Genomic DNA, 21971 nt, shown 5'->3' on the forward strand with positions numbered 1-21971 from the left:
GGATCATAGACCACTGTGGATTTTTGTTTTTAAAGTGTTCTTTATTTAGAATGAGAACATATGCATGTTGAAAAGGAGTTGATTAATTTGACTCAGATTTTGCTTCTCCAGAATCATATTAAAACCAGTAATTGAAAACCACGAAAACTGAATGCTACTTGAGAAAGAAGGACATGGCACTTTTCACAGTGACTTTTCTGTCAGTGTTGCTTCCTGAGATTTTGGGTTAATTTGCGTGAAAGAGTGAGGGTTAAGTGGGAGTTTTGCTCCCTGTCTTAGTCCATTCTGGCTCCTGTAACACAAATAGCATAGATTGGGTGCACGCTCAGTTCTCAGTGGTGTTCAGCTCCTTGTGATCCCATGGACTGCAGCCGCCAGGCTCTTCTGTCCATGGAATCATCCAGGCAGGAATACTGGAGTGGTTGCCATTTCCTACTCCAAGACTGGGTGGTAGCCAACGGAAATTTATTTATTACAGTTCTGGAGGCTGGCAATTCCAAGATCAAGGCACCAGCAGATTCAGTGTCTGGTGAGCACCAGCTTCCTGGTTTATAGACAGTCATTCTACACCATGTCCTCACATGGCAAAAGAGACAGGGGAGCTCTGGGGGGCTTCTTTCATGAGGGCACTAATTCCATTCATAAAGGCTCTGCCTTCTTGACCTAATTACCTCCCCAAAGCCACTCCAAATACCATTAAGAATTAAGTTTCAGTGTATGAATTTGGGGTCGGGGTACACATACATTCAGTCTATAGCAACTCTTTTGGGATCTTCTACTTATCTTAGTTTGGAATATAAGTATGACAGGAATTTTGTAAGAGGAAAATCTTATACTTGTAATGATTGCCCTGAATATCCTGAAAGTTCCACTGCTGTGGCAGAAGGCTACCTTCTTGGGTTCTGAGGTACAGCTGCCAGTTTAGTATAACATACAAAACCTTTGAATTTTCATCAGGTCAACATTGGGTTGGTAATAACAGCAGAATCAACAGATACAGAGGACCGAGGTCACTAGGTACAAATTCCATGAGAGCATAAGAAGTTGAGACGAGCCGGGGATGGCTTTTTTCTTTTTTGCCAATCATTTTGGGTAGAACATGGTTTGATTGCATTCAGATATGGCACATTTTAAAAAGTATTTGTGGCTTCATTGGGTCTGTGCTGACAATGTACCATTTTGTTTTCCTAGATGAGTGTGAGAATTCTGAGAGAGAGTGCTTAGTGAGTTAAACTGTCACTGCAGTTTGTGAGAGGGACTTCGTTAGGCTGATGGAATATTATGTAACCTAGCTATAACATGTAATCTGATAACTGTACATGCCCTAGTTTGGGAAATTCATTTTTTATTAATCCTTCAAATATTTATTAAAACCGTAATTGTAGTATTAAGAATGGTGTCTTTTCTTCTAAATCAGTGTATCATACATTGTATTGCAGCAGGTGATTGACTTGGTGACAGGAAAGAGGACAGCTTTGCCTGTGTAGTAAGAGAATTTTGACGGAATACTTGATTTTAGTCAAAGGCCAAGAATGGGACTTCTCTGGCTGTCCAGTGGTTAAGACTTCACCTTCCAGTGCAACAGGGTGCAGATTTTATCCATCCTTTGTCGGGGAGCTAAGATCCCACATGCCTTATAGCCAAAAAACCAAGACATAAAACAGAAGCAATATTATAACAAGTTCAATAAAGATTTTAAAAATGGTCCACATCCAGAAATCTTAGGGAAAAAAACAAGAAACAGTTGAGAATTTCTGATGTTAAGAATTAAACTTCATAGTTTTCAAGTCATCTAAGATAACATTTTTTGGCAGAAAATGTTTACCAAATATTAGAGATTTTTAGAATAGGTATTCATCAGTGTTTCATTCAAGGTGTAGCAATGGACTGAGCTCATTTGAAACCGTTATCTTGAGTGCGGTGATGGACTCATTTTTTAAGATCCCTAGTACAATGCATGGGTTTGGATTTATGGCAGGCCCATCCCCCTAGGCCTCTCATAGTGTCCCATGCCAGAAAAAACTGGCCCCGAACCATTGCCCAGCCTCTGCCCGTAGGCTGCAGGCACTGAAGTGGGTTGCACAGTGAAAAAAAAAACAAAAACCCCTAATGCGTAGCACATGAAGCTGTGCAGGGGCCAGATAGAGAGCCTTGTGGGCAGTCCTATGAGGAGTTTAGGTTTTGATATATGTAGAACTGCAGATGGTGATTGCAGCCATGAAATTAAAAGACGCTTACTCCTTGGAAGGAAAGTTATGACCAACCTAGACAGCATATTCAAAAGCAGAGACATTACTTTGCCAACAAAGGTCCGCTTAGTCAAGGCTATGGTTTTTCCTGTGGTCATGTATGGATATGAGAGTTGGACTATAAAGAGAGCTGAGCACAGAAGAATGGATGCTTTTGAACTGTAGTGTTGAAGAAGACTCTTGAGAGTCCCTTGGACTGCAAGGAGATCCAACCAGTCCATCCTAAAGGAGGTCAGTCCTGGGTGTTCATTGGAAGGACTGATGTTGAAGCTGAAACTCCAATGTTTTGGCCACCCGTTGTAAAGAGCTGACTCATTGGAAAAGACCCTGATGCTGGGAAAGATTGAGGGCAGGAGAAGAAGGGGACGACAGAGGATGAGATGGTTGGATGGCATCACGGACTCAATGGACATGGGTTTGGGTGAACTCCGGGAGTTGGTGATGGACAGGGAGGCCTGGTGTGCTGCAGTTCATAGGGTCACAAAGAGTCGAACACGACTGAGTGACTGAACTGAACTGAACTGATATGTAGAACAGTTTGCTAGACTCCATTCTGTTCAAGGGCAAATTAGCCACAACAGTTTGGCAATTCAGTTTAGTATATGAGGAAACATGGTATCCAGTTGTATACTTGTGAATGTAGACAAGAAACTTATCATTCAGTTATGTGTTTACTCAACTTTTTTCTCATTTTTCCACTAGAATGAAAGCTCCGTTGAGTACATGGATTGTTTGTCACTGGTTCTTCTACTTTCATTCTAACTTCAAAGCATTTACTTTGAAAAGTAAATAGCAATTCTCAATATCTGAAAATTGAGCTAGTTAATCTATAGGCAGAAAATCAGTGTTATGAGAACTGTCCCTTGGGAAGGGAGAAGAAACGGGGATCAGATTTGGAGCCCGAGTGGCCCTTGGGTACCAGCTTTGCTGCTGAAGAGTGGGAGATTTGGAAATAGCTGGTAGAAAAGGAAGCAGTTGCGCTTCAGTAAAACCTTTTCTTCAGGTGTGTACTGATGCTGCTAGCAAGAATTCTAGCTGATACAATAGTAACTCATCACCAAGTTCTGTCAGTTTTCTCTCTTGAATATTGAATGCTGATTCTACAGTTTGCATTTCTACTGCCTGGCCCTAGTCCAAGGTTTTTGTCTTGTTTTTGCCATGCTGCACAGCTTGCAGGATCATAGTTCCCTGACCAAGGATTAAACCCGGGCCCATAGCAGTAGAAACACAAGCGTCCGTAACCACTGGACCACCAGAGAATCACCCGGTTTCTGTATCTCTCTTGCGGGGCTCCTGCAGACCATCTTGAGCAGTCTCTTCACGCTCTCTCAGTCTCTTCACGCCCTCTCACTGCCTTCTGGGTCTCTGTCTACACTGTGTCAGGTTGACCTTTTCAAATTGCAAATCTGGTTTTAAAAATCTGCCTAAAACTTCTTTGAATTTTCCCGTGGTTCTTCGGCTCCAGTCCAGTGTTGCCTAACTCAGGCCCCGGGATCCTGTTTGGTCCGAGCTCTGTTTTCTTCTCTAGATCCATCTCCTTCCAGCCACACAGGCCTTCTTTTCGTTCCTGCGATGCTGTCATCTCTCCTGCCATGGAGAGTCTGTATCTGTTACTGTTACTCCTTGCTTGTTAACTGCTATTTTATCTTTCATATCAGCACACAAATCACTAGTCAAGGATGCTTTTCCTATCCTTCGATTTTTAGATTGAAACTCCGAATTATTCACTGTAGTAGCCTCTTCTGTCTTTCCTTTGTAGCACCAAATGCAGTTATAGATTTCCATCTATTTGACTGATTATTTGATCAGTGAGGTCAGGGACAAGAGTGATTTTCCTCCCTATTGTATCTGTAGTACTCAACATGAGAGGTAGTTTTTTTTTTTTTCCTCTGTAAACATTTGTTGAATGAATGGATCATTTTGTTTGGTTCAGCTTTATAAGCTTCTAATTCAGCCATTTAAAACAAAGTAGAATCTAGTCCTGTAGATGGTTTTGCTTGTTTAATCTTGAACTTTGTTCCCACCTAATTTTTTAGGACATTAGTGTTGTTGAGGGTGTTGGTGTCTCATGCTACTTATTCTCATAGTTTAAGAAATTGTGACTATATTAATAGTGCTTTGTTATTGTTTTTTTTTTAAAATAACTTTGCATGAATTTATACTGTATTTTCATGTTATTATTTTACATAAAGTACACAGTGTTCTAAAGTTTTCATTTTGTTGAGTAGGGCACAGACTTGAGGTAGTAATGAATCTAAGGTTCCACAGCCAGGTAGGAACTGAGGTCTGCCTTTGAGTTCATGTCCTCTCTGTTACAGTACAACTACTTTTCACAGGTGACAGTTACAGTTTTGAGCTTTTATTTATAAAACTTAATTGAAATAGTAAGCTGATACAAAGATTTAATTTAGACTCAGCTTCTAGTTCTGTTTCCAGCAGCTATACATTTTGAAAATGTGATTACAAAATAATGTGAAAACATAATACTAAGATCACTTTTTTCCCATTTGAATGAAAGGATGTAAGTATGAATGTTGTATTTCAATGTGCATGCATAGATTTCTTGTAAAATAGATAAAAGTGGGTTTATTGAAGTAATCTCCGCAGAGACTAAATGAGTATGCTCTGCAGAAAAAAAAAATAATATTGATTGTCTTAGTCAGTTTGCATGTGTGCCCACTAAATTGATTCATTCATGTCCGGTTCTGTGCAACACTATGGACTGCAGCCTGCCAGATTCCTCTGTCCATGGGATTCTCAGGCAGAAATACTAGAATGGGTTGCCATGCCCTCCTCCAGGGGATCTTTCTGATCCAGGGATCGAACCTGCATGTCTTATGTCTCCTGCATTGTCAGGCAGGTTCTTTGCTACTAGCGCCAACTGGGAAGCCCCTTGGTCAGTTTAGGCTGTTATAACAAAGCGCCGCATACTAGGTAACTTGTAAACAACAGGAGATAGAATTCTAGAGGCTGGAAGTCTGAGCCCGGGGTGCAGCATGGTCAGGTGCTGGTAAGAACCCTCTTCTTGTTTGTTGTCTGCCAGTGTATTGTAGCCTCACATATCCTCTGTGTTTTTCTTAAAAGGGTACTAATCCTATTCATGAGGAATCCACTTTTGTGATCTAATAACCCTCTGAAAGGCTCCACGATCAAGTACCATCACATTGGAGTTAGAGTTTCAACATGAGCCTTTTGTGGTTACACATTCAACTCATTGCATTACCTATTTATTTCCCAGCAGTTAAATGATCTTATGCAGAAGAGCAAGAAAAATGTACCCATTTAATGCTGATGTTAATAGTTCTATGAAATATTTAGTGATTTTCTTAGTATTTTGATTGGAAACTTTTCGCTTTTTTAAACATTTGTGAAGACTGAATATTTATTAACAAAGTAATGGTGATTCTTTCCCTTTTTTTCCTTTAGTCCGAGGATCAGAAGGGCTGTACATGGTAAATGGACCACCACATTTTACAGAAAGCACAGTGTTCCCAAGGTATGGTTTTATTTTGTTGAGTAATGTTATAGAGAACAAAAAAAAGAACAGATAAGCTAGTTTCTTGGGACATATCACATAATGTTAACAGAAGATGGGAAGAATGCATATTCTCTATCAAAAAAAATGACCTTTAGATTTGAAAACAGTAGCTTGAGTACATTTAAAAGGTCTAGACAACAGTGTAATTTAGTTCATGCCTGAGGCTTAGAGGAATGGGGAGAAACTTGTGAATGTGATAGCCAGACCACTGCCTATCATCTCCATTAAATTACAGCCTGAGGGGGTTTTGCTAAACTGTGATAGGAGTCAACCTGAAAGAGTTCCTGCCAACCTTAGAGAAAACAATTTGAGGATTAAGGAGAATAATGACCAAAAATTAAGGCATGTCAAGTATATAAATATTCCCTCCAAAATCTTTCTCCTTCCAAATATTTTTGGTCAGTGTTAGACATTGATGGGATCCTATTCATTACTTTGAAAACTGATAAAAAAAAATCAAGCATTTATGTTACTTCCTGTACAAACTTTTTCAGAGAAACCAACTGTTGATGAAGAAAACTTCTCTATAGAGCAGTAGTAAACCCAGAAGGAAGATTGGGCTTAGATAATCACTATTTCTTTATCGTAAAGAAGTCATGTATCAGTGGTTCTCAAGCTTTTGCATGCCTCAGAATCATCTGAAGAGCTTGTTAAAAAAAACACACACAGGATACTGTTGCCTCTTTAGGTTTTCTGATTCAGTAAATCTGGGGCAGGACCCCAAGAATAAGAATTTTTAAGTTCCCAGTTAATGCTGATGCTTCAAGTCTAGAGACAACACTTTGAGAACAGCTGATATAGGCAAATGATCATCGAAAGATGCTGAAACTGTTAGATGAACTGTTGATAGGGAACTTTATAATCAGACTGTCATCGTCTGACTCTATTGATGATTTTTTTTATGAGCTCCAGTTCTCTAAAACTTTGTTATAGAAAATACGGGCCAAAGGTCAACTGTATTAGCAACACCTTGAGTCAGTGCAGAAATATAACATCTCAGGCCCTACTCAGTTTACTGAATCAAAATCTGTAGTTTAACCAGGTCCTCAGTGATTTGTATGCAAATTAATATTTGAAAAGCACCACTTTAGAAAATGAGTCTGGATTAAAGCTTTTCTGCTGCACTTCACTGGGATGTGCAGTCCCAAGGCAGCAGGACTGAGGGAGAAATGGAAATGAGAAAAGGAAGTGAAAGGAAACATAGAATAGGATACACTGAGCTGACCACCAGTTCACAAAATCCACCTGGGTTGCTTGGTCATGCAAATCTCTCCAGTGAGGTTGTATAAAACCACTGTGCCTTCGAACAACCTATTGTTAAGAGGATGGGTACAGAATTGACTGCAGTCAGAGTCTCTTTTGATCTGTTTGGGCTGAATCTGAGTGCCAGTGCTCCTCTTCCTGCTACTGCAGTAGGTGTAATGGAAGCCATGCTGAAATGTGGCCCTCATTCCTGAAGAGTCTGAGACAACCAGTGGTGTTAAGGAGATGAGATGGCCATGTCTTCCTTGAATGGCTGGCGCCTGGGAGCAGGAAGGATTCACTGGATCTGAGGAGGCGCATAGTGAGTCCAGTACAATCTCAGCATCACTAAGAGTAGAACAAGGAGACAGTGCATGTCTCTTGGTGAGTTGCAGTAGGAACAGTGTAGTATTTACCTTCTATGAAGATTTTTAAAAACCTGCTTCTAGTCAGGCTTTTAGATCTGGGCATTGTGTGATTACAGAAACACAAATGTCATCATCAGATGAATTAATGCAAAGATAGTGCCCTGTTTAGAAGGGGTGTACTGGTGAGTTCTCAGTGTGTTGTTATTTGACAATTCAAATATTTATTAGCTACAAAATTCTGATCTGATGTTGTGACTACATGTATGGACATTACTGAACACACACACACACACACATTTCTTTATGGGTCTTCATTATCTCTGGGAGATGTGCTCACAGTGGCCATCTCCTTTTGAGAGATACAGTGCTTAAAGTTTTCATCATTTGATAGAAGATTGCCAAGAAGTCCAAGTTCCACAGGTTAGTTTTTGTACAGAATCCTGCATCCATATTTATTTAATGTGAATATCCTCTTCTGGTTGTTAATACTTTCTGTGCACAGGAGAAATGATGGAAGATCTTTGTCTTTTAAATCCAGGGGCACTTGTTGGCTACTTGAGGATATTGTACCCACCATTGTTTTGTTACGCTGGTAGTTTGGGAAATTCTTTACAAAGCTGTGTTGAAATCCTTCAGCTGTCTCAGGATAAGGACTGACAGCTGGTAACTTCCACATTGTTGTTTGTTTTTAGTTGCTAAATCCTGTCCGACTCCTTTGTGACTACATGGAATAGCCCCACCAGGCTCCTCTGTCCATGAGATTTCCCAGGCAAGGATACTGGAGTGGGTTGCCATTTCCTTCTCCAGGGGATCTTCCTGACCCAGGGGTCAGACCCAGGTCTCCTGCATTGCAGACGGATTCTTTACCACTGAACCACCTGGGAACTCCTAGTTTCCACATATACTTACTTTTTTGGGTTTTCAGACAAACTAGTTATTCACCCCAAAGGGCTCTATTTCTTACTTAAAATTGATCTGTTGGTATAAAAATTGATTTCCAGCTTACTTTATAGTGGTGGTCAATGCTACATTTTAAGAGGGAAAGTATTTTGGACAAACTAAAGCATGTTAGAATTATTTTCTAAAATTTATGTAAGTTCTTAGTCACTAAATTAGTAAGATTGTGGATTTTTGATTAGATTTTTTTAAGTAATAATGTTTATTAATTTAAGCTTTTTTTTTCCTTGTCATTTTTCAGAGAATCTGGGAAAAATTGCAAAGCCTATACCTTTAGTAAGGATGGGACCTTGTTTGCCTGGGGCAATGGAGAAAAGTTAGTGTTTATTTATATAACTTTTTTTGTATATGTCATGAATATAAAATGTAATTGTTTTATTTGAATAACATGTATTTGGATGTCATTTATAAACTCCATCTTTATAGTCTTGGTACAATTAGGTATTATCTCCAGTATAACATTCACAGAACATCTCCAAAGTTGTTAGTTTCTATTTATGTGTCAAACTTGTTTGAGTTCTCTAGTTTCTTAGAATTAAAAAGGAACATATGAAAAGGGGCTATTAATTTAATGCCAGCAGTTTGTTTTAAGTGGTGCTCCAAGTTACTGGTTAGGGTTTCTTGAGTTCTGCATTAATACTTAGAGAGTAGTTCTCTTTGCTTCTTTATCTTAGATACTTTATATTTTTGCTGTTAAACTACTTAACAGCTGTATTTATTGCTATTTTGTTGTAGATAACAGCGTGTCATTAAGTATAAGTTATTCAGAAATATGTTTGGTATAGTCTATATTACATAAAATAATCAGATTATAAAATTGGTTTTAAGAAAAATAAGTATTTAGATTTCAGTCATAATTTCACTCAGAAAACTAATCCTTTTCCATTTTCCATAGTCACTGTATTTTAATTACTAGAACCAGGAAAAATGCCCGAATATTTGTTGCTTGATTTAAAGTTATTTTAGTGTTGTTGTGTTTAGCCAGATACAATAGCTTAGATTTTTAAGGGGGGAAAAACGATTACATGAGTTTGAAAAGTGCATTTTAAATATTTCTTATACCATGGTAATATATTCTCGGGTCTTTCGACTATCAGGTCAAGTTGGATTAAACATATGATTTTTAAAAGTGCTAGAAAGATTGTGTTGAGTTAGTTGATTCACTTCTACAACTATAAGTAGCTGGCAGGATTCACTTTTATAATTAAAAATGTTCATTAGTATTTTTTTGTAAGTTACTAAATACAATCAACAAACTACTACTCTCAAATTATTAAGAATGTAATTATATTGGGTCTTATTCACAATGTTAACAGTCTTAGTCTCAAAAGAAAGGATGCACTTTCAACTTATTTCTTTAGGTGTAACCTGTTGGGTTGTATTGTTTTTAAATCCATATTTTAGTTTGTACTATTTGGGTAATAAGTTGATAGAAATTTACTATCTGATAGGATATACCATATATCTTCTCATTGCCTATTATCTTTTTGATGTATCCTTTATTCTGATAACTTAGAGTTTATTAACTAAATTTATTTTCACTTTGGCAATTATCATTAATTATTTTATATGTCATATCTCCACTTTGCTTTCTGTTGAATTCAACTCAGTTCTTTTACTATGTCCCCACATGTTGTGTCCATTTATCTTTTTAATATATTTTTTCATACCTTGCTCTAGTATTTATTTCCTTAAGGTGCTACAGCCACAGCAATACTTATTGTTCCTGGGGCGAGAGAAACAGATGTAGAGTATTGGTTGTAGTCTTTGCTGAGTCCATGGTTAATTAAGTCAGAAGCTATAGCTGATTTTTCCTTAAATATATGCATATAAAATATACACCCTTCATTAAACTAAGAATAACTTCAAAGTTTATTAACAACAGAAAATTTCATGTAATTCTAAAATATGTAATTTACAGTAAATTGTAAAGAATCTACAGTTGTAAGCATGTGTATCTGTGTGGTTAAGCAGTTTTTGCTTATCCTAACCCAGTGTTCTCAAACTTGAGTTGAATAAAATAACTTAAGGAATTTCTGCAGTGAGAAGGAATATCTTTTTTTTTTTTTTTAATCCTAAGGACTACACAAGAGCAAGTCAGGCCAAACAGGTTTCAAAGCCTTGATCTGGCATTTATTAGTAGTATGATCTTGGGCAAATCATCAAATCATATCACTTTTTTTTTCCTAACCTTCAGTTTTACCATTTGTAAAATGGAGATGTTAATATCTATTTTATGAGATTGTTGTGAAGATTAAATGAGAAAATGTACATAAAGTGGTTAAAACAGAACATAGTACATAGAAAATATTCCAAAAAAAAGGAAACTGCTTTTTTAATATACGGTTATTGACATTTTTGTCTTTATTGTATCATGATAATTCTTATAGTAGTGTCTTTTGGAGAATGCTTCTGAGATTTTAATAGACATCAAAACTCTCCTTGATGATTTCCCCAGCTGCTCAGTTTCCATTTACTCAAATTAAAAAATACACTTTTGATTTTCTCTTGAATTTGATATTCCTTTGCTTGTCTGGGTTTGCACTGTGTTCACTCAAAGGCCTGTTATTTGTTTTTGGCTAAAGGTGGTATCATCTATTGTGTCTTCCTGGAAATTCTATTTTAATTCCCAGCTGCTGCTGCTGCTACTAAGTCGCTTCAGTCGTGTCCGACTCTGTGCGACCCCATAGATGGCAGCCCACCAGGCTCCCCCGTCCCTGGGATTCTCCAGGCAAGAACACTGGAGTGGGTTGCCGTTTCCTTCTCCAATGCATGAAAGTGAAAAGTGAAAGTAAAGTCGCTCAGTTGTGTCCGACTCTTAGTAATTCCCAGCACCAGCCTTAAATAGGGGCCTTTTGGTAAAACATATACTTTTTTATGTTAGAGTATTTATTGGATATTTTCTAGAACTAACTGAAAATTGATCTTTATGAAAAATGAACACTTCAGAGTGATCTGTATTTAAAAAGAAGTATGAATGTTTTGGATAGTGCTGACTATTGTGAAACAGTATTTCATTGCTGAAGTAATTTCTTTTGAAACCAGAATAAATGTTATCAGTGTCACTAAAAAGGGACTGCTGCACTCCTTCGACCTTCCAAAGGCAGTTTGCCTTGAGTTCTCGCCAAAAAACACTGTCCTGGCAACATGGCAGCCTTACACTAGTAAGTATATTCCAATTGTAAAAATATTCTCATAGGACCAATGCAATTCAGTGGGGGAAGAAAGAGAAGGTTATAACCTTATAGGAAAGTAATTAATCTTTATAATACTAAGCAGTGTTTAAGAATATTTTTAATCAACAATGAATCTTGCATTCCCCAAATACAGTGTACTTTAAATGATTTCAAGTTAGAAGATTTGTCATGAGATAGAGGAAAAGAAAAAGCTCAAGGGAAAATTTATAAAGTAAATAATCACTGGATAAAGAAGATCTCAAAATTAAGAAGAATAATGAACTTTAAGATGAAATGTTTTATATAAGCATAAAGAGGAAGTACAGTAGACACATCATCTAAGAAATGTGGATGGTATGACAGAGTAGGAAATGGTGTGCCATTTTCTGGAACAAGTAAAGATCTAATATACTTTATATGAGCATTTTATATAACTGCTTTGTAGATGAGTGATAAAATATTGGGCACTGGTATAGAGCTTATTTTTAAAAGCATTTTGTAATAATGTGAATATTGTTGAATAAATATATGTTCAGTTCAGTTCAGTTCAGTTCAGTCACTCAGTCGTGTCCGACTCTTTGCGACCCCATGAACCGCAGCATGCCAGGCCTCCCTGTCCATTACCAACTCCCGGAGTTCACTCAGACTCACGTCCATCGAGTCGGTGATGCCATCCAGCCATCTCATCCTCTGTCGTCCCCTTCTCCTCCTGCCCCCAATCCCTCCCAGCATCAGTTAGTAGTTCATTATAGGGTTATAAACCTGCTGAGTTTGTTCTTCCAAGAGGCATGGACTGTAATGAATCTTAGTTTTCCAAGTAAGTAAACAAGAATTGGAGAATCAGTTGAGAACTATGAGTGGTTTTATGTAACTTTTTTTCATGCGTGTGACTTACAGACACAGCTTTCATAAGACAGTTTAATCTGTTTAACAGCAAACCACATCAGACTTAACAAACAAGAAATCTCGTAAGTATTTTTAAAAACTGTAGTAACTGACTCATTTCAGAAATACTGAACTTCTCAAACAGCTGTCATATCGTCATGGCTTTAGGAATGGGTGATTAAATCTATAACTTAAGTTAGAGGGGAAAATTGATTTAAAGCATCTCTTACATGATCTTTATAATCTTGTTGAAATTTTTTCTAAGAATAAAATCTTTTTACTGGTGTTAGGAGACAGTTAACTGCAAAAAAAATTTATTTTTATGGCAGCTTCTAAAGATGATACGGCTGGGATACCCAATCTGCAACTTTATGATGTGAAAACTGGAACATGTTTGAAGTCCTTCATTCAGAAAAAAATGCAAAATTGGTAAATAAGTGCTTTAAAATATTAGTTATTTTTAAATATTTTAAATATATTTTTTGTATATTGTTTGTTTTTCTGGTATAATTTAGAATATAACTTGTCAGATCAAAATCCAGATCTTTAAGGATTTTGTATGTGGAAATATAATAGAGTAAGATCTTGATCTTTGTTTATAAGTATTCTTCCTTAAATGGTAAACAATATCATAAACTTTAACATGCTATAGTTATATTCTTGCTCTTCATTGTAGGTGTCCTTCCTGGTCAGAAGATGAAACGCTTTGTGCCCGAAATGTTAACAATGAAGTTCACTTTTTTGAAAACAACAACTTTAGTATGGAAAGATTTATGAAATAATTTTATTATTTACTATAAATGTGTACAGTTTTTATTGCCTTATATAGCATCATATGGTTCTCCTAAATCCTGTTTTTATGTTAACAACAGTTGCTGTTATAGGAATTCATTTGAGTAACTCAAGTCTAAATGCTAGTAAAATGTTATAACACAAATATACTATTTTATAATAAGTTTTTACTATCTAATTACTACTAAATTAATATATTTGAATAGCTCTTACTGAGTTTAGTTGCTATTGAAATTCTGTGATATGAATTTTTAAAATATTGTGTAGAATTTCAAACACAAAAGTAGACACCTAGTCCCAGTAATCATCAGCCTGTTGCCAGTCCTTCTTCATCCAGTCTTCTATTCACCTATCATCTCTCTTACTCTGCTTAAGCAAATCATAAACATTATATAATTTTACCTGTAAATATTTCAGTAAGGTAGTTATAATACTGTTATCACAGATTATAAAATATCTGGTCAGTTTCAAATTTCTAATAATTGCAAATGTAAGTTTTTTAAAACTTAAGATCTAGATAATGTCTTTCATATTACAGTTGATATATATATATGTTTCTTTAAATATAGATTTCCTCTCTATTCTTTTTTCCCCTTGCAGTTTATTATTTTAGAAACAAGGTTACTTGTATTATATATCTTCCCATAATTTAAGTTTTGCTCTTGTATCCTATTCTGTAATTTACCATATTCATCTATTTCCTGTAAATAACTATTTGAATCTAGAGTTGGTCAGTTTCAAGTTCTTTTTGGGAGATATGAGGGCAAGACTACATCATCATAAGGCAGTATTTTTTTTTTATCAAGAAGCACCTAATGTCTCATTGTCTTTAATTTTGTATAGTTAATTGGCATTAATATTCAGTGCCTTGATCCATTATTTTATGAGTGGTTAGAAATTGCTAATATTAAAGTTTCCCTCCTTCTCATCTCATTTGTTAGTTTATACTACCACTATAAAGAGAATTCCCCTTTCTACTATTTGGTTACCTAGTGTTACTTTTTATATCGGAAAGGCAAGATAAATATTCTTTTCGTTTATCACTTTTAATGAAATGAATTCTTTCACTAGCAACTAGATCCCTTAGACAAGTTAGCCTCCCCCCAACCTAATAAACATTTATGATTAATCCATTTTAAAAATTATTTTTATTAATGCTTAAATTGTCCTGTCATTGGTCTTTAATGACTTCTTTGCTGTATGGTGGGACAAGTCATTCTAGGGTTATCTTGTTTATTTCTTGCTATATACCTATAATCAGCCAATTCTGTAGTACACTCTGCTCTCTTTTGGTGGAAAATGGTATTTAGAGACTACAGTCTGGGTGTAGAGGATTCTCTTTGCTACTGTGTTGATTGATCATTGTTTCTACTCCTTTTTTTCTTCTTTCTTAGCTTTCATCTGTATTGTTTTTTTGCTAACACTGAGAATCTGGTTCTCTGGGCTACCAGGGGAGATAGTTTGAAAATAGTACCTCCATATAATTATTCATTTGCTTTGTTCTACTTGACCACATAGTGTTTTTAGAATAGCAGTACCAGCAATATAACACCAATAACATGATTACTGAAAAATACTTTAAAGAAGAAATTTTGTAGCTCCTTTTGTCCTTAGAGCATTCTGTTGGTGACTGAACACTTTTCAGTACAGACAGTCCCCAACTTGGATAGTTTGGCTTATCTTTTTTGACTTTATACTAAAATGAAAGCGATATATATTCAGTAGAAATTGTACTTTGAGTGTTGATCTTTCCCTGGGCTAGAGATATGCGGTATGATACATGATGTTGGGCAGCAGCAGTGAGCCACAGCTCCCAGTCAGCCACGTGATCACAAGGGTCAACAACTGATACACTTACAGCTATTCTGGACTCTTACAGCCATTATGTTATTCATTTTTAGTTCAGTATTCAATGGATTACATGAGATATCCAACATTTTATTATAAAATCAGCATTGTGTTTAATGATTTTGCTCAACTATAGACTAATGTTAAGTGTTCTGAGCACATTTAGGGTAGTCTAACATAAGCGATGCATCAGGTGTGCATTTTCAGCTTATGATATTTTCAACTTAAAATGGGTTTATCAGGACATAACCATGTTGTAAGTTGAGAAAGTAAAATGGGAATTAGAAACTGTTCACATGTACCAGAGATGGTGTGCAGGCTGATTTTGATAACATCCACACAATCATTTAGCTGTACCCTTCAATTTCCTGCTTTTGAGACTTAACCTGTTCCTGCTGATTTGGAGTTAGCTTGCTTATTTATCTTACTTGCCACTTCATGAGCATGCTGAAAGGAGGGGGCTGCCAGTTTAGCAGCTGGATATGCTACTTTTGAACAGCTGTTGATCTCATATTTGAACAAAGGGCGAGTAATAGCTCTTGATCCCATTGACCATGAGAGCAGTAGTGTTGATAACATGGTTTCTTACTGCCTGGCACAGAGTAATCATTCAACAAATATCTAGCCATTGTTATTGTTACTATTGTTGTGGTTAACATTGTTATGGATCTGTGTATCATGTTAGTTATGGAATTTTCAAATCCACATTCTACAGTAGCAAGCTAGAGTCATCTTTCCCATCAGATGGGCTCTAAGACAACATTAGTTCAGAGGTTTAAGGGAAGAGAATAGATACCTATTTAATACCTACTTTGTGCCTGGCACTGCGTACTAGGAATTAAGTATGTGATTCTCTTACTTGCCGAAGGTCATACAGTTAGTAGTGTCTGAGTAAGAATTCAAGCATAGGTCCATCTGGCTCTCACCCCATGCTTTTTCTACTGTGTAGCTCTGCCTGGCCTACATGAGACTACATTTTGTATATAGTTACATTAACCTTTTATGATATATTCAGAATTTGACACATATCTATTACCTTTTGCTCATTAACCTAACACCATTTACTTTTTTTTTTAGACACAATTGCAAATAAATTGCATTTGAAAAAAATTAATGATTTTGTGTTATCACCTGGACCCCAACCGTACAAGGTAATTGCTAATGTTTTTGTTTGTTCATGTGGAATGGTATGAGATTAAGCCTTTTCCTAGTTTTTGGTGACTTTAAAGACATGTCCATCTTAGTTTATATGCTTCAAAAAATTAAGTGTTTACTTATGTCTGTGTATCTTAGGTGGCTGTCTATGTTCCAGGAAGTAAGGGTGCACCTTCATTTGTTAGATTATATCAGTACCCCAACTTTGATGAGCCTCATGCAGCTTTAGCCAATAAAAGTTTCTTTAAGGCCGATAAGGTCACAATGCTATGGAATAAAAAAGGTATGAGAAATATCTTTTTATCTCCCATTTTGTTTATCAAGCATTAATTTAGACTTATATTCCTGTGTGTATAGAAAAAGGAAAAATTACCAGTGTTTATTTATTGAAAATTTACATATGGCCTGTTACACCTTTTAATGCTTTTCTTATCAACATTAGGTTAATTTATGTTTTAAACCTAATTAAAGTTTTTATCCTTTTAGCTACTGCTGTGTTGGTAATAGCTAGTACAGATGTTGACAAGACAGGAGCTTCCTACTATGGGGAACAGACGCTGCACTACATTGCAACAAATGGAGAAAGTGCTGTGGTGCAATTACGTGAGTGCTCCAGTAGTCTCCCTTTGGGAGAATCGATGATAGTCAAAAATACTGTGCCATAAAAATGTTATCGTCTAAGTTCTTTTTTTTTTTTTTTTTTAGTTGTGTCATGTCTTAGCTGTGGCACACAGACTCTCTAATTGTGGCTCACAGGCTCAGTAGGCTTAGTTGCTCCACAGCATGTGTGATCTTAGTTCCTTGACCAGGGATTGAACCCACTTTCCCTGCATTGCAAGGCAAATTCTTAACCACCAGACCACCAGGGAAGTCCACATCTAAGTTGTTGATCAAGTGATAGAACTCACATATTTTAACAACCTTTAAGATAAAATTTATCTTCATTAAGGAATTTAACTCATCCCCAAACATACCCTATTTTGAAAGAATCCAATTAGTTAATTTAGTTTTGCTGTAAGTTGAGTAGGGAACTTGCTGAGTGAGGTAATTCCACTGTATTAGCTCTTTGGGAGCTTATTTAACTATGACAGCAAGTTGATCTAGTGGGTTTAGCATCATCTTCAGAACTGAAGAGTGTTAACCACTTCATACTTTGTTTCAAGGAGTTAAGGTAACTTAATAGTTTTAAAATTCCTGCAACTCAGTAATCTTCTTTATTTTGAATTGAACATGTAAGGGTAAGGTAAACTTTCTTTTAAAACAGTATGTATTCCCATTGAAGTCAGGAACCAAACAAGGATGACTCCCCCCACGCACTTTCTACTATTATTGAACATTCTGAAAGACCTAGTGAGTGTTCTGATCAAAAGAATAAGTATACAGTTTTGAAAGGTGAAAAGCAAATCACCTCAGCATCATACAGATTGTCACAGTATAAACAGCATCCTCTTATAAAACATAATGGAAGGAAAGATTCCATATATGGCAACAAAAAAACAAGAAATATATAGGGTTGATGGGAAGAAAACTAAAACTAATGAAGGGCAAACTAACCTTTCGTGAGAATTTTACAAAGATGTCATTTCTCTCCAAACTGATCTAAAAATTAAATTAGAATGCCAGTGGATTTTCTTTTTTTTACAACTAGATAAGCTCGTTCCAAAGTTGCTATCAAAAAGTAAACATGCAAGAATGGTTTGAAAACTCTGTAAAAAAAGAGTAAGGAAAGAGGGATTCTGATACTATTAAGATATAAAGCAATTGTAATGAAGACAGTTTCGTTCTGTGTTATGGTTAGGCAGATAATCAGTAGAAAACAACAGGATTCAGAAATAGATCCATACTTCTGTAGCCATTGACTTATAATAAAGTCAGCATTTAAATCATGGGTAAAAATGCTGCTCTTCTAATACATGCTTTGGGGCTATTTGTAACAAAAAGATTTTGCTACTACTTGTTTACCAAAATAAATTCTGGCTGGGCCAAAAAATTATATCTAAAACTATAGAACTAGAAGAAAATGTGGGAGAATTTTCTTCTAATCTTAAAGTAGAATAAGACTTTCTAAACATGACAGAAGTCATATGGGGCAAGTGGTAAGTTTGAGTATGTGAAATTATAGATTTCTACATTGGGGGAAGAAAAAAGTCCATAAACTAAGCAAAACAAACAATAAATTAGGGAAAAATATTTTTAGAAAAGGGATGATTATGAGAAAAGATGAATTTTGATAGTATATTAAGTATAACAAAGACCAATAATAGGAAATAAAAATAGGTATAAGACAGTAAAAAATAGTCCACAGGACTATTATAGGACACTAAAAAAAGAAATAAGATTATGTATAAGTGTATTAAAAGGTGCTTAGCTTATAATAAAGGAAACCAGACACAGTTTTCCACTTAGTAGATTGGCAAAGATAAAAAAATGAAACTGAGTGAGAATGAGGGGAAAGTCTTTGCTATCAGAAATTATTGGTAGTGTAAATTGGTGCAACTTCTTTAAAGGGCATTTCAGTGTACATTATCAAGTAAATTTATGTGTCCTTTGACCAGGCAGTTTCTCTCTTACAGGTGTTATTTGTGTAAATTTACACAAATGAAAAGTAAATAGCAGGGTTTGTAATGGAACACAGTGCAGCTGAATGAGGCAAAGCTCAATGTGCCTTTATGGAAGAATTTCCAAGATAGGAGTATTAAATGAAACAAGAAAGGTTTAAAACTTTTTTTTGTGTATGTGCATTTATGTATTTAAGAGAGAGAAGCTTAATTTCAACAAAAATATTCTGAAATAATATGCAGGAAATATGATAGAGGATTGGTTGTCCTTGTGTCATGGTTGTTTAGTCTCTAAGTTGTGTCTGACTCTTTTGCGACCCCACGCTGTAGCATGCTAGGCTCCTCTGTCAATGGGATTTTCTAGGCAAGTATACTGGAGTGGGTTGCCACTTCCTTCTCCAGGGGCTCTTCCTGACCCAGGATGGAACCCACATCTCCTGAATTGGCAGGCAAGTTCTTTACCACTGAACCACCAGAGAGGCTTATTTTTGTGGCACGTCTTTTTTGTGTTTTTATTGCTATATACGTATATTGCCTCTCTCAAGGAAAACTGTCAATGGTTTAATAATAATAATAGCTGATGCTTCTATGAGTCCAAATTGCCAAAATGTTTAAAAGAAATATACATTAATTCCCACAGTATGTCATGTAAAAAATCTTAATTTTACCATACTGTGAAAGTTTTGGATTTTTCTTATTTGACTTGTTTACAAATATTGTATGATTATAACTTGTACTACTAAATATTATATTCCTGTATAGAATTCTTTATCTCTAACAGATTTTATCTTCTTATTCCAGCGAAAAACGGCCCCATCTATGATGTGGTTTGGAACTCTAGTTCTACTGAGTTTTGTGCCGTGTATGGGTTCATGCCTGCCAAAGCGACAGTTTTCAACCTGAAGTGTGATCCCGTGTTTGACTTTGGAACTGGCCCTCGTAATGCAGCCTACTACAGCCCTCATGGACATATATTAGTACTAGCTGGATTTGGGAATCTGAGGGGACAAATGGAAGTGTGGGATGTTAAAAAGTACAAACTTATCTCTAAACCAGTGGCCTCTGATTCTACATATTTTGCTTGGTGCCCAGATGGTGAGCATATTTTAACAGCCACATGTGCCCCACGGTTACGTGTTAATAATGGGTACAAGATTTGGCATTATACAGGCTCTGTCTTGCACAAGTATGATGTACCATCAAATGCAGAATTATGGCAGGTTTCTTGGCAGCCATTCTTAGATGGAATATTTCCAGAAAAAGCAATAACTTACCAAGTAGTTCCAAGTGATGTGCCTAGTGAAGAACCTAAAGTTGCAACAGCTTATAGACCCCCAGCTTTAAGAAATAAACCAGTCACCAATTCCAAACTGGTAAGTAGAGTTTTACTACTTTGGTAGGAAAAGGTTTTTCAATGCAGAGTTCGCTAGATCTTTTCTTTTTTTAAATTTATTTATTAATTTTTATTGGAGTATAATTGCTTTACAATGTTGTGTGTGTTTTTGCTCTTCAGCAAAGTGAATCAGCTATATGTATATATATATATTCCCTTTTTTTTAGGCTTCCTTCCCATTTAGGTCACCGCAGAGCACTGAATAGAGTTCCCTGTGCTTTACAGTAGGTTCTCATTTGTTATCTATTTAATACATATTATCAGTAGTGTATATGTCAAACCCAATCTCCCAATTCATCCCTCCCCTTCTTCCCCGCTCTGGTATCCATACATCCATTCTTTATGCCCTAGATCTTTTTCTCATGCATGTTTTTGTGTTACTTGGTATCTGATTAGAAGATATAAACTCTAGGGTAGAAATTGTGGAGGACCTGCTGCTGAAGATGGTGAAAGGTTGTTAGCTTGGCAAAGTAATTAATGTAAAATCTTGGGAAAGATGAGTGGGTGTGACTTAACTGGCTGTAGAGTGTGGGCTCAAATTCAAATGCCTGTCAAGCTAGGCTGGTAGTGTGAGACAGTGGTGAGTGGTGGGGAGGGGTGAAGAGAGAGAACATTCCCTCTTTAAAGCCCATAGCAACTGCACAACAGTAGCCTTTTGTTTCCACAGGAGATTTTTAGGCCCAGTTTGCCAAAATGTTTGATTTTTCAAGACAAAACAAGTCTGGATGCTTGTATGAAATGCCTCAGTTTTTTTTAAGACACTGCTGATCAAACAAAATGCACTTGTCCTTGGACCATTAGATCCTTACCTCTGATGCAAAATTGTGGTTCGAGTATTCGTCAGATTCTGATCTACTATAAGATGTTTCAGAGCTCAGGAGAGAGCATTTATTAATGACATGAGTTTCTGTGATGATGTTGAGGAATAAAGTTACTCTAAGAATGAACAACAACAAAAAATAAAAAAAGAATGAACAACAAAATTACTGGTATTAATAGAAAGGTACTTCCCAGGTGGCTCAATGGTAGAGAATCTGCCTGCCAATGCAGGAGACACAGGTTCTATCTCTGAGTGGGGAAGATCCCCTGGAGGAAGAAATAGCGACCTACAGCAGTATTCTTGCCTGGGAAATCCCATGGACAGAGGAGCCTGGCAGGTTGCAGCCTATAGGGTCAAAAAGAGTTGGTCACCACGTAGCGACTGAGCACAAGCCCAAGACCATACATTAGGTGTACTGTCCTAATATACACCTAGTGCATGGTCTTGGGCTTGTGCTCAGTTGCTAAGTCGTGTCCAACTATATAGTCACTAAATGATTAGGCACTCAGGGAAGTAGATACTTTTTCAAAGGATAAATATTTCTGTGCTTCACTTATGCCACTTATGTGCTGTGCTGTGCTTAGTATTTAAACATTTTTGTTGCATTGTTATTTAGTAAAAATATATAACAAATTAAGCCCTATTTACTATTTTTGTCTTTAGATTTTTAAAAAGGATATATTAGTCTTAAAATTTGTTCTCTCTCAATTGAAATTTTTCTTACACAAGATTAAAAAAAAGAAGTGACCTCAACCCATCCTGCTTTCTGAATCTGTGCAAGTTAGCACAAGAGAAAGAAATTCTGAATTATTAATAGTATATATTTTTGTTCTCTGACTCATAAAACTAATTTGTTTTGGTCAGTGGGGGGAGAAAAAATAAATTGGAAAGAATATACTTTGAAAAAAGTGGGAGAAAGCTATGTGAGAGCTTCTTAAAACTAAACTTTTTTGACAGTCAAGATTTCCACTAAATTTTTGCTTTTATATA

The 21971-nt window shown here is 36.2% G+C and overlaps 1 protein-coding gene and 1 non-coding gene across 5 annotated transcripts in view; both read left to right on the plus strand.

Moving 5' to 3' along the window:
• EIF2A (eukaryotic translation initiation factor 2A) overlaps nt 1-21971 on the plus strand; it is a 41736-nt gene that overhangs the window by 6652 nt on the left and 13113 nt on the right. The window contains exons 2-10 of one of the 4 annotated variants that reach the window (XR_015160140.1): nt 5676-5745; nt 8596-8670; nt 11400-11518; nt 12745-12844; nt 13092-13174; nt 16133-16206; nt 16349-16493; nt 16697-16813; nt 19570-20385. Coding sequence is in view for 3 of the 4 variants with exons in the window: in XM_086390277.1 (XP_086246403.1) it covers nt 5676-5745; nt 8596-8670; nt 11400-11518; nt 12745-12844; nt 13092-13174; nt 16133-16206; nt 16349-16493; nt 16697-16813; nt 19570-20141 (1355 nt within the window). In the remaining variant the exon portion in view is untranslated. Of the gene's footprint in view, nt 1-5675; nt 5746-8595; nt 8671-11399; nt 11519-12427; nt 12499-12744; nt 12845-13091; nt 13175-16132; nt 16207-16348; nt 16494-16696; nt 16814-19569; nt 20386-21971 lie in introns of those variants that run through there. The other 3 variants (XM_086390277.1, XM_086390282.1, XM_086390293.1) reach the window with 3 other exon arrangements.
• Nucleotides 1956-2087, plus strand: LOC147379306 (small nucleolar RNA SNORA42/SNORA80 family). The gene has a single exon (XR_015135361.1). It is a non-coding gene; the product is annotated as a small nucleolar RNA SNORA42/SNORA80 family (small nucleolar RNA).

The sequence above is a fragment of the Bos grunniens genome, chromosome 1, assembly GCF_055505025.1.
Source record: "Bos grunniens cultivar Pamir isolate PY7600 chromosome 1, Bosgru_T2T1.0, whole genome shotgun sequence".
NCBI lineage: Eukaryota > Metazoa > Chordata > Mammalia > Artiodactyla > Bovidae > Bos > Bos grunniens.